The sequence below is a fragment of the Leguminivora glycinivorella genome, chromosome 23 (genome assembly GCF_023078275.1).
Source record: "Leguminivora glycinivorella isolate SPB_JAAS2020 chromosome 23, LegGlyc_1.1, whole genome shotgun sequence".
Taxonomy (NCBI): domain Eukaryota; kingdom Metazoa; phylum Arthropoda; class Insecta; order Lepidoptera; family Tortricidae; genus Leguminivora; species Leguminivora glycinivorella.
The window spans coordinates 10649285-10661499 of NC_062993.1; the positions used below are offsets into that span (position 1 = coordinate 10649285).

General features: G+C 36.3%; 1 protein-coding gene across 2 annotated transcripts in view; it reads right to left on the minus strand.

Annotated features, from left to right (window-relative positions):
* Positions 1-2860: 2860 nt before the first annotated feature.
* Positions 2861-12215, minus strand: part of LOC125238289 (neuropeptide F receptor-like) — a 125362-nt gene continuing 116007 nt past the window's right edge. For both annotated transcript variants that reach the window (XM_048145577.1, XM_048145578.1), the window contains exon 4: positions 2861-3801. In XM_048145577.1, coding sequence (XP_048001534.1) covers positions 3124-3801 — 678 coding nt within the window. In that variant the 3' untranslated portion in view covers positions 2861-3123. The remainder of the gene's footprint in view (positions 3802-12215) is intronic.

The window sequence follows — 12215 nt, forward strand, 5'->3', positions numbered from 1 at the left end:
AATAGTAGTAATGTGCAACGTGGTGCGAACGGATGTTACATATTGCACACGTGAGTAAGTTCAGTTGCGACGGCTTGCCGGAGCGATTGAAAGACTCGAGTTTGTAATATTCTTGCGCCCCCAGGTACAATGTTTTTCAACGTAATTGCTAACAAAAAATAGGTATGTACAAAGAAAAAAAAACTCAAATATGATACTAGAAAATAGCTCTCCAGAGAGTACGATTTTTTTATAGCTCCCGCTTCTCCTGCGTACAATTGCATATTTCCTGCGGTAGTGTGCTGAAAACTAAATATGTTACAGTTAAGTAATGAAAAGTAAAAAAGTAGGCACCTTCTACAAAATTTTGTTGCTAACTGTATTATTAATGTATTAATAGAGACCAACCAATGCATCGAGTGAGGCGTATTTGTGTTTTTGAAACAACAAAATTTCTTATTGAATTAGTATGATATTCGCATTGCATTGCTTTCGTCTGAATACCCCTATTGTGTTTATCGACTAGACAAACCAATAAAAATGTATACTAGCCGATAAAATATTTAAGGTCTTGGAAAATGTGGCAATATCCTTTTCCCCTCACTAGCTCGGAAACACGTGTTTTGTCCTTTAATACCAGCGGGTAAAAACGCATTTTATCCACTAGTGGGTAAAGTAATTTGACCTTGAATAAAGTCAAATTAACTGCTTTAAAATTGATAAAAGTAGGTGAATCTAGTAATAAAGATGATTTATCACCTGTGGAACTACTCAAAGCAGTGATAAACGCATTTTTTGCGTTGTAGTTTCCTCGCTATAGTGAGGGGAAAAGTTTTGTGTTACGCTCGGGTGCAAATGTATTTTACTTCTCGTGTGTTTAAAAACTCGCAAGTTCAGGATTCTATTCTCGAACCACTCGCTTCGCTCGTGGTTCAACTATAGAATCCTTTCACTTGCTCGTTTTTCAATTCCACACTCGGCGTTAAAATACAACTTTGCCCCTTTGTATAACAAATAACTATTATTTATTAGGATGTTGTTTATTAAATATAGCGAAGGGGCTTTAGTTCGGCGAAAAAAGGTTTTAAGTACCTCTTTGTTGGGGTTTGTAAGAAGCGTAAATGTTTCAGATATTGGCCTTACGCCGTGTCTTGCGTGGGCGACGGTCGCGCGATGGTCGCGCGACGGCGATGCGACGCATACGAAATGAAACCTTATCGATATGGAAGTATGAGACGCGACGGCGACGGTCGCGCGACCGTCGCCCACGCAAGACACGGCGTTACCTATCTTCTGTATATAAGTTTCTGGCAAGCTCAGCCGAAAATCTTCTCATACAAATGGAGTGAAAAAAAAAGGATCTCAACTTTTGCATGGAAAAAAGGTGTTGCGTGCTAAATCTTATGTCATGCCAGATGACTGTCGAATATTGTGTTTCTTAAATTAAGTATTTTATATTCATCGTGTAAAATTAAAAATAAACGACTCCCCAACATTACATAAACCACTCAGTAATCTTTAAAGTACATAATATTTAAACTAGAGCATGTAGCTATGAATTTAAAATTAGATTTCCTTTTACTCTTTCACATTTCTCGTGACCACGCGGCAAGAAATACGCTTAAGATAGGTACTAGGTTTGATATTTAAACTTTATCTACAATAAAGGCTTTAAACTGAGACTCAGCGGAAAAGCGATGCTAAAAATAATAAATGAAGACCGCCTGAAAGGTTGGCGATCTGCGATTTGATTTTATCGGGAAAGACATTTCTGTGTTCTAAAACCTACCTATAAAATGTTTCATTTAATTCGTTTGCCATCTTGTTTCAACTTTAAAACGAAAATAATGTTATTTTTTTATATAAACGATTATGAAATGTATGAATGAAATTGTTTTTAATACGAACTCCTTGAATGGAAATGGATGTGTACTTCCGGTGACCAACTGAATTGCTATTCTAATCTTACAAGGGTTAAACTTTAATAGCCACTGTCTCTGGTCGTGTTTTTAATTTATAGCCACTCGTTCCGGATAATTATCTTCTTTTATTTATTTTTAACAAGCAGAAACGTCTGCTAACGATTCTAAACATTTTTATATTAAAGGAAAAAATGGAAAAATTTACGCTTCCGGCGGGACTTGAACCCGCATCATTTGCAATCCGTGCAAGGCTCTTAACCAATTGAGCTACGGAAGCCACGCCGGATATCGCAAATCTTTCCATGCCTTTCCTTATGTACACACGTCTTGGGGTGACGTCTAGCGCCATCTACCGACAGACTATTACATCTTGTAACGGCACTGGAGTCTCAAGTTATATTGAGAATTCACCAGTAACAATGTGCTAACCCATACTAAATTTATTTTTAACAAGCAGAAACGTCTGCTAACGATTCTAAACATTTTTATATTAAAGGAAAAAATGGAAAAATTTACGCTAACAAATAAATAAATAAATGATGCGGGTTCAAGTCCCGCCGGAAGCGTAAATTTTTCCATTTTTTCCTTTAATATAAAAATTATCTTCTTTTCTGCACTTGTATAAACATTTGATATTTTTCTTACCTGTGATACTTATTATTCCAGTGATGTATCTGCTATGCATGGATTTCAATTTATTGTCAATTATGTGTATATACCTACACATGTACAGTTTCAATCTATTGTCAATTATGTGTATGTACCTACACATGTACAGTCAGCAATAAAAATAATATGAATACTGCCAAAGTGCGAAAATGTTTATACTGGCCTTTATAGCACGTACTTTAAGTTCGTGTATACTTAATTTTTGCACTTGGGCTGTGTTCATATTTGTTACTTGGCTAAAACAAGTTGCAGAGACCAGTTATGGAACAGACAATCAAAAACAAGCCAACTGCATAGTAATATTTAATTTCATTATAAAACCTTAACACGACATTGTAAGTAATCTACGTTTTGGGCTCATAAAAACGTAAACCACGAACAATAACATTTACATATATACAAACTATACAGTTATTCACATAGATTACACTTAACATAACATAACGTAGAAAGGAACTGTACACCTTAGCTAGAAGAGTTCGAATTAACAAGCATTTTAAATGCTTTGCATTTCAATGCTGCTATGCTCATGCTATTGGCAGCAGCTTTTTAGTCAGAAAATTTGAGAGCAGTGCGAAGTCTTCGTGTTAGTTGTCACAGTCTGCTCCAGCTGCGCTAACGCCGTCAACTCTGTGTCTATCTTCCTCTTCCCTCTTTGGTCTTTCATCTGCCCTTTCTTTCTGCAGCAGCAGAGAATCTCCTCAAACTCCTTCCTAAAGTTATCATTCAGCCATCCGTATAGCAACGGATTAGATACCGCACTCGACATTCCAATAATATGACAGATAGCATACGTTATTATCATTTGATCCTCTCCCAGAATAGGTTCTTTCGAGAAATCTGCTACCAAGTTGAATACGTTCAACGGTAGCCAGCTTATGACGTAAGTCACTGCGATCGCTATCAAGATAGTAGGAGTTTTTCTAGTGGATCGTCTTCGTCCTCTAAGTCTTCTATGAATTTGAATATGAGCTATAACTACGACTAGAACGGGAAGGAGATATTGGAATATGAGGCTAAAGAGGGAGTACATAGCCCTTCCGTTGGCGATTGGCCAGTCTTCGATGCAGAAGCTTAGGGAGTCCATGCCAATGAGGCCGATGTTGTGGGTCTTGAGGTTCCTGAACATATAGAGGGGAGAAGCGAGGAAGAAGGCGATGAGCCAGATGCAGAACATTATGATGAGGACGCCCATCGTTTGCAGGCCTTGTCTTGTAGGGTACACGATCAGCTGTGGACAAAGGGAATATGTTAGAATACGTCTGAAACTTAAAGTTATACGGGAAGAAGAAGACATGGTCACTGTTTTTAACGGCCCAGCCACGACATTGGTCTAAGCGCGACAGCGGTGAGCGGCAGCCATACGTGCGAATGACAAGTCCCATCGCTGTGTCTCGCTCCAATGTATGGCCGCCGCTCACCGCTGTCGCGCTTAGACCAATGTCGTGGCTGAGCCGTAAGTGTGCAATAGCTAGTGTCTTGAACGTTAGACTCTCATAATATTTTGGTGTTTACATGACTGCTATAAAGCAGAAATGTTCAATTTTCAAGTAAGTACTTTTTTAAGCGCGCTGATAGCTTAGCGGTAAGTACGTGCGACTTTCGTTCCGGAGGTCGCGGTTCGAACCCCGGCTCGCACCAATGAGTTTTTCGGAATTTATCTGCGAAATGTCATTTGATATTTGCCAGTCGCTTTTCGGTGAAGGAAAACATCGTGAGGAAACCGGACTAGTTCTAAGGTCTAGTTTACCCTTCAGGTTGGAAGGTAAGATGGCAGTCGCTTTCGTAAAACTGGTGCCTACGCCAAATCTTGGGATTGGTTGTCAAAGCGGACCCCAGGCTCCTATGAGCCGTGGCAAACGCCGGGATAACGCAAGGAGGATGATGACTTTTTTAAGCGGTGTTTTTGACGTTTTATAAATCTTATTCGATAGCGTATAGATGTTTGACTGTAGTAAGTAATCGCTTAGATTAGATGTGTTGTTTCTCCATAAATTAGAAAACATACGAAAAAACGGCCAAGAGCGTGTCGGACCACGCTCAGTGTAGGGTTCCGTAGTTTCTCGTATTTTTTCCCAAAACTGTTCAGCCTATCAAGTTCAAAATAATTTTCCTAGAAAGTCTTTGTAAAATTCTACTTTTAGAGGAGAAAAGTTAGAAGGGGGGGGACACATTTTTTTTACTTTTGGAGTGATTATTTCCGAAAATATAAACAATATCAAAAAATGGTTATTGTACGTACATAATCCCTATTAATTTTTAAATGCCTATCCAACAATATATCGCACGTTAGTGTTAAATGAAAAAAAAAACACTCCCGACTTTACGTGTAAGGAGTACCCTAATAAAACATTTTTTTCCACTTTTTATTTCACCACTTTGTCGGCGTGATTGATATACATATTGGTACCACAGCTTTCTAGTGCTAACGGTCACTGAGATTATCCGCGGACGGACGGACGGACAGACAGACATGGCGAAACTATAAGGGTTCCTAGGTGACTACGGAACCCTAAAAATGGAAGCAGTAAACGTTCTTCTGCAAAATAAACCGCCTAACACAAATATATTAATCCCCCATTCTTCTAAAAGTGTCCACCGTCGCCTTGGCAACGGAAAAGAACATTTAATTAAAAAGTAATTACTTTTGCCCGTCCTGTTCGAAAGCTGTATTTTTCGTGAGGCACTTTTTATCTCTAGTGCTCTTATAAACTTAAGTGCTGGAGCCAAATTTAGTAAATTGAAACTCGGAATGGCAGTTTGTGGAAATGTGGCTGAATAATTTGATGTTTTTGGGTATAAGGTGGTACCTAACATTGTCGCTTTACCATAAGGTCGATACAAATTGTGTTCATTAAAAAAAAATACTACGTCGGTGGCAAACAAGCATACGGTCCGCCTTATAGAAAACGGTTATCGTAACCTATGGACGCCTGCAACCTAATGGGTGTCACATGCGCTCTGCCGACCCATTAGAAACTTGTACACTCCCTTTTGCTGTGTTAAGTACACAACAAAAAGGAGTGTACAAGTTCAAAGGAGGGTACGGGCCCATCTATGATTACTTTTACATAGTAGTCCGAATCCTAGATGGCTTACCTCAAGGACCGCATGTTCCCAGTCGCTATAGGTCATTAAGAGAGTTATGTAGTTCCCAATACCGCCGATAGATGGCGGTATTATCAATAGTAATAACGGCATGCTAATCCCTTAAAACTGTATACTCATACTCATACTCATTTTTATTTATAATATTGTTACATATTACACGTCACAATTGATTTATAACTAGGATAAGTACGTTACACTGCCTCAAAAATCAATATTATTTATGGTCATGGTTCATTAATATTTCTTGTACTTTTGCACATTGTATTTTCTCCTCAGTCACGCGTTGCTGTAAAGTATTCAAAACGTCGGGATGAATTACAAATTCATTATACGCGATATAATCCGTTTCCATAGTTTTATTTGGCACGTATTTAACCGGGCGACTAAATAACCATAGAAATGGGTATCAAAAATAATAGTTTGGCGACTAAAATGGGGCCTCAAATTATTTCAATATGAGGTAGCATTTTAATGTCATTACGGCTACGGTTTATTCAGACGCGAGTACCAACTATTTATTTGGCAACTGAATTATTATATTGGAAACAATTTAAGAGATACAGTTTAATAGGAAAACGGCTGTCTATTAATATAAAATATACAATTCGTTTAAAATATTTATATACCAAATTAACATAAAAAGTACATTTAAAATTTATACATCGGCACTCATCACCTGAGCTATCATTTTAATAAAAAAAAAGGATTCTTATAAAATATAATGGTCGACAAAATATTATACTTATGGGTAAGTATAAATTATTAGGTGTTTGGGTGTGCTGGCAACTTCGTATCTATACAATGAATTTAACTTTTCATGACGTTTACTCTATCGAATCTAAGGCCGGCCTTACGCAGTCTTAATATCACTCTGAAAGATTCATTTTTTTGGCAGGAAAACCTTACTCAGAATATGCTTTGGCATAAATCGTTCCGCAGATTTTATCGAATCTTATGCTGGCATAATGTTAATGAGCAAACTAATCTTCTAAATTAAGAGTACTTCTGTAGATTTTTGTTTGCATAATATTTAGGCGGTAAAAAGTTGTCCATTTTCTTCCTATTTCTGTTATGATAGCGAGTCATGTGTGTTGGGGATGCAAGATACCTAACACTCCTCCTCGCTTCGCTCGTCGTCGTACCTAACGGTGCATCTGGGACTGTATTTCATTTCCTCTTTGCTATCGTTGTTTTGTTCACACAAAATACCTAAGAATTATGCCATAGCAAATTTGGTACGACTTATATTCTACTAAAAAAATAACCTAACCCTGACCCACTTTTCTGCTAGCAGAAAATAATTCTGCTCTTGTAATATTATAGTATACGATTATCATGGCATTTTTTTTAAATACCGCATCGGTGGCAAACAAGCATACGATCGGCCTGATGGAAAGTGGTCACCGTAACCTATGGACGCCTGCAACTCAAGGGGTATCATATGCGCGTTACCGACCCATTAGAAGCTGATACACTCCTTTTTGCTGTGTACTTATTATAATATGATTTGGTACGCGTTACCTTATAGAGATATTTAAATACTACTCGTGGTTTATGGGTCGCAAATACGATGTTTGAATAGAATAGAATAAACATTTATTCGTGAACACAGGCAAGACAAAATACACATAATAACAACAAGACAGAAAGGTGAAATGAAACGAGTAGCCGTTGCAATGAGACTAATTTATTTTTTTTAAAACATCACAGATAGTGACATGTGTAGGTTACACAATATAGATAACAGATGGATGGTGATAAGCAATAATGTGTCAACCCACACGCCAACCATTTTGAGAAAATGGCGTCTAAAGATTTTTTCTCATTTTTTTGTGTTTCTCTTAAAAAACATTGTTTTTTATATAGATTGTTGTGTTTTTCAGCTATAATACGTTCAGTAGTAGTGATTATTGTAGCTTAATTTCAAAACAAACTTCAATTTGACGAAATAATGCCCTTTTCTTTTATTGCGAATTGTTCGACGACGTCAAACTTTTTCAAGACTGTGTTATGATACTTAACCCACTTTTGCTAATTGTTTAAAAATATCTATGAGTCTTAAATAAACATGTTAAAGCACATAAATTGTTATTGTAAAATACTCTACCTATGCATATTTTTAACTTTATAAGTGTTAAGTAACATATCAGTCATGGTCACTTATGTTATTAGGTATAAATAATAAAATAATAATAAATATTATAGGACATTCTTACACAGATTGACTGAGACCCACGGTAAGCTCAAGAAGGCTTGTGTTGTGGGTACTTAGGCAACGATATATATAATATATAAATACTTATATACATAGAAAACATCCATGACTCAGGAACAAATATCTGTGCTCATCACACAAATAAATGCCCTTACCGGGATTCGAACCCGGGACCGCGGCGTAGCAGGCAGGGTCACTACCGACTGCGCCAGACCGGTCGTCATGTAGGAATCAATACATTATTTATTAATCAAACCTTTTAATGATTTTTCTACTCCCGAACTGTTATTCGTCATTTACAGGATTGTGCGTATCGAAAAAACTGAAAACGCATTGTTTGGTTCTGTAATCATGGCAACGCATTGCATTAACGATACTGCGTGCGTGCGCGGGAAGGCTTTGGGCAGCTGAGCTGACAGTGCAAACCTTTGCAATACAGGAAACAGTGTGAAGTTCGCGAGAATTATTTAAAAAAACTATTAAAAACTAAGTGCATGGTCGTTGTAAAAGTATTGTATGCAATGGTGTTTAACTGACTCCAAAATACTCGTGGAAAGTACGCCCCTCATATTTCTTGACCTCCTTTAAACGCCTGTTGAATAAAATACTATAAATTAACTATTAGAGTAATGATCATTTCTAGACACATATTTAAATTATCTGTGCTTTTTCAACAAAAAATCGTTACAAAAACCAAATAATCATCTTTAAAAAAAACAAACTACTTATCTAAAATATACAACAAAATATTTTTTTACGCTAAGAAATAGACTAAGTCATTTAAATTATGAATAACTCATGACTTGTACAAGAACAAAACATAAAATATCTTTAACAAAATAATAAACTACCATTCAGTAAGTATTCAAAAATCAAACAATATTTTTATGCATACATTAACACGTCTTAATGTAATTAGTAATTATAAAAAAATAGTAGCTTATATTAGATTTTTATATAAACACGTACTTGTAAAAAATGTTTGCAAATTATAATAACGAATATGTATATTCATGACTTAAAATGTTCAATTTCGTACTGAATTAACCATTCATGTGCAAAAATATACTAATGGACTAAGTCATAACTTATTTAAACATAAATTAATATGAACAGTTATATTTTACAATATAGTGTCATGGTACTTACACCAAAAACGAACAATTTATGACCCGAATATAATTTAACAATAATGACTTATGTTTTATAACACGGGTCGTAGCATAAAACAACGAATAAAATATCATTTTGCAATAATCATTCAAGTCTCATAGTGGGTAACTATGTCATTTTTTGCGTTTTGCAAGAATGAGTCAAGTGTAAAAAAATCGTTGAGTCAACCCTCATAACACATTATTGTAATTTAAATATGTCTTCTGCCAATTACTATAATAAGTTAAGGTTCTTGACATATTAATGCAAAACAGGCAACACACGATATAGGATTTGTGTTAACCTATTTTTTTACTTTTGGGATAGTAAAAATTTTCAAAATGAAAAGGTCATTTTTGCAAATAGAAGTTTAAAAATCCAGCTATAACATGGCATTAAAATCTCATTTTTTTAGTTTTTGTGGGTTGACACATTATTGCTTATCACCATCCAGATGGCGCTAGTTAATTGTGCTTTACACTGCTCAAACCTTTAGTTAAAATGTCTGCGGGCATTTCAGATGTTGACAAATAAACAATTTTAACAAGATTGTTAGCGACAGCTTCTCGAACAAAATGATGACGAATATCTATATGTTTTGTCCTCTTATGGAACAAAGGATTTTCAGTCAACTTTTGAGCTCCTTGGCTGTCATTGTATATAACTATTTTATAGTCACATATGACAATTTCTGAAAGCAAATTTTTTAAATAAATTGCCTCCTTGACTGCTTCCGAAATAGCCATATACTCCGATTCAACCGAGCTTAAGGCCACTGTTTGCTGCTTTTTACATTCATAAGAAATCACAGAACCTGATAATTTAAAGCAGAAACCAGTGTATGATTTTCTATCAATGTTATTTGAAGCCCAGTCAGCATCAACAAAACCTTCTAAATTTTTGTTATCATTTTTAAATATCAAGCCAAAAGATTTAGTTTTCTGCAAATATTTTAATATTCTTTTTGCATGTGACCAATGAACTGCTGAAAAGCTATTGTTAAACTGGCTCAAATAACTGACACTGTAACTAATGTCTGGACGAGTAAGTACAGATAGGTACATTAAACTTCCTATCAGCTGTTGATAAGGGTATTGTTTACAAACTTCCTCACATTTTTCTAGTTTTAAATTATTTTCTATTGGAGTATCCACAGAATTACAATTTGACATGTTAAATTTCATCAAAATTTGATTAACAAATTGCTCTTGATCTAATGAAATACTACCATCATCATACATTTTTACCCTCATACCTAAACATTTTTTCACCTGACCCAAATCCTTAATTTTAAAGTTTGACATTAAATTCTTTTTTAAGTCATCTGTCAATACTTTACTATTTGAGAATATGAAAAAATCATCTACAAATACAGTTATAATAATCTGCTCATTTTTTACACGCTTACTATACAAACAGGGTTCAAGCTTTGACTTCACATACCCTAAGCTCAACAAACAATCATTTACCCTTTTATTCCAAGCTCTAGCAGATTGTTTTAAGCCATATATAGCTCGCTTTAATTTGAGCACTGAATTTGATTTACAATTCAATTCTGGCGGCACTTGCATGTATACATCTTCATCAAGATAGCCATTTAAAAAAGCTGTTGTTACATCAAGATGGGTAATTTTAAAATTTAATTTAACACTTAAAGCAAATAACAGTCTTAGTGTTGAATATCTTAGAACTGGTGAGTATGTTTCTTTATAGTCCACACCTTCTTTCTGGGTAAAACCCTTTGCCACTAAACGAGCCCTAAATCTCACTTTGTTATCACTTTCAAGCTTTTTCTTAAACACCCACTTGCACTGTATCACTCTATCTGCTTCTTTAACATCAACAACTTCCCATGCTTGATTGTCTGCAAAAGCCTTGAGCTCTTCTTGCATAGCTTCTTGCCACATCTCTTTCTCTGGACCTTTGACAGCATCCTCATAAGTGATCTCTTCACCACATGTCTCGTCTACCACACATAGGTTTGAAAAACCATATCTGTCTACTGGCTTTCTGACTCTCTTGCTATTCACTATGGGACTGTCTTCCGCTGAATGTGATACATCACTCTCATCTTGACATAAGGTGGAATCTGAGTCATCTGATGTCACTGTATCCGAAGGCAATGATTCCCCAACATAAGTAGAATCATTTGGGTCTATGAAGGTACTCTCTACTTCTGATTCCTCCTCCACTGGCTGTGGCTCTGGTTCCTCCACACTTTCCTGCATTACCATCTGAGCAGTGTCTGTCTCTTTTTCCATAATAAACACATCTCTGCTCGTAGTTATCTGCTGTGTTCTTGGGTTATATATCCTGTAACCCTTAACATTTTCTGGGAAACCAAGTAAAATATGTTTCTCTGCTTTCTTGTCCCATTTTAATCTTTTTTCCTTGGGAATGTGCACCATCACTGGACTGCCGAAGACCCTGACATGGCTCAGATCTGGTTTTCTTCCTGTCCACTTTTCAAATGGTGTCATATTTCCTAAGCCCGAGGCCGGCGACCTGTTCTTCAAGTACACTGCCGTATTCACTGCCTCTGCCCAGAACTTCTTCTCCAAATTAGCCTCAAACAGTAAACACCTTGCTTTTTCTGTGGCCGATCTCACATATCGCTCTGAGATTGCGTTTTGTTCTGGCGTGTAGGGGTTAGTTCTCTGATGAATGATACCTGCCGTCTTCAGATAACTTTGCATCTCTTGCGAACAATATTCACCGCCATTATCGGTCCGAAGCATCTTAATTTTATTTCCAGTTTGAGTTTCAGCCATGCTCCGAAATTCTTTAAAACACTGGAGAACTTGATTCTTCTCCTTTAGGAAATACACAAAGCACATACGGCTTGCATCGTCTATGAACAGTACAAAATATCTTGCCTGGCCAATTGATTTAGTCTCCATAGGTCCAGCCACATCGGAATGTACAACTTCTAATAAATTTTCTGACCTATGGTTGCCCAAAGGAAAAGGTAATCTTGCCTGTTTCCCTTCACAGCACACTTCACAATTAGACTTCTGCAAATCTGGCTTGTCTGTGTAAGATACACCAAGCACTGCACCATTCTTCATCTTCTCAAGGTCATTTGAGTTAATATGTCCCATTCTTTTATGCCACTGCCTTGAATCTGTTGTATGTATAGCTGCCGCTGCTATCACCTTCTCTGGCTT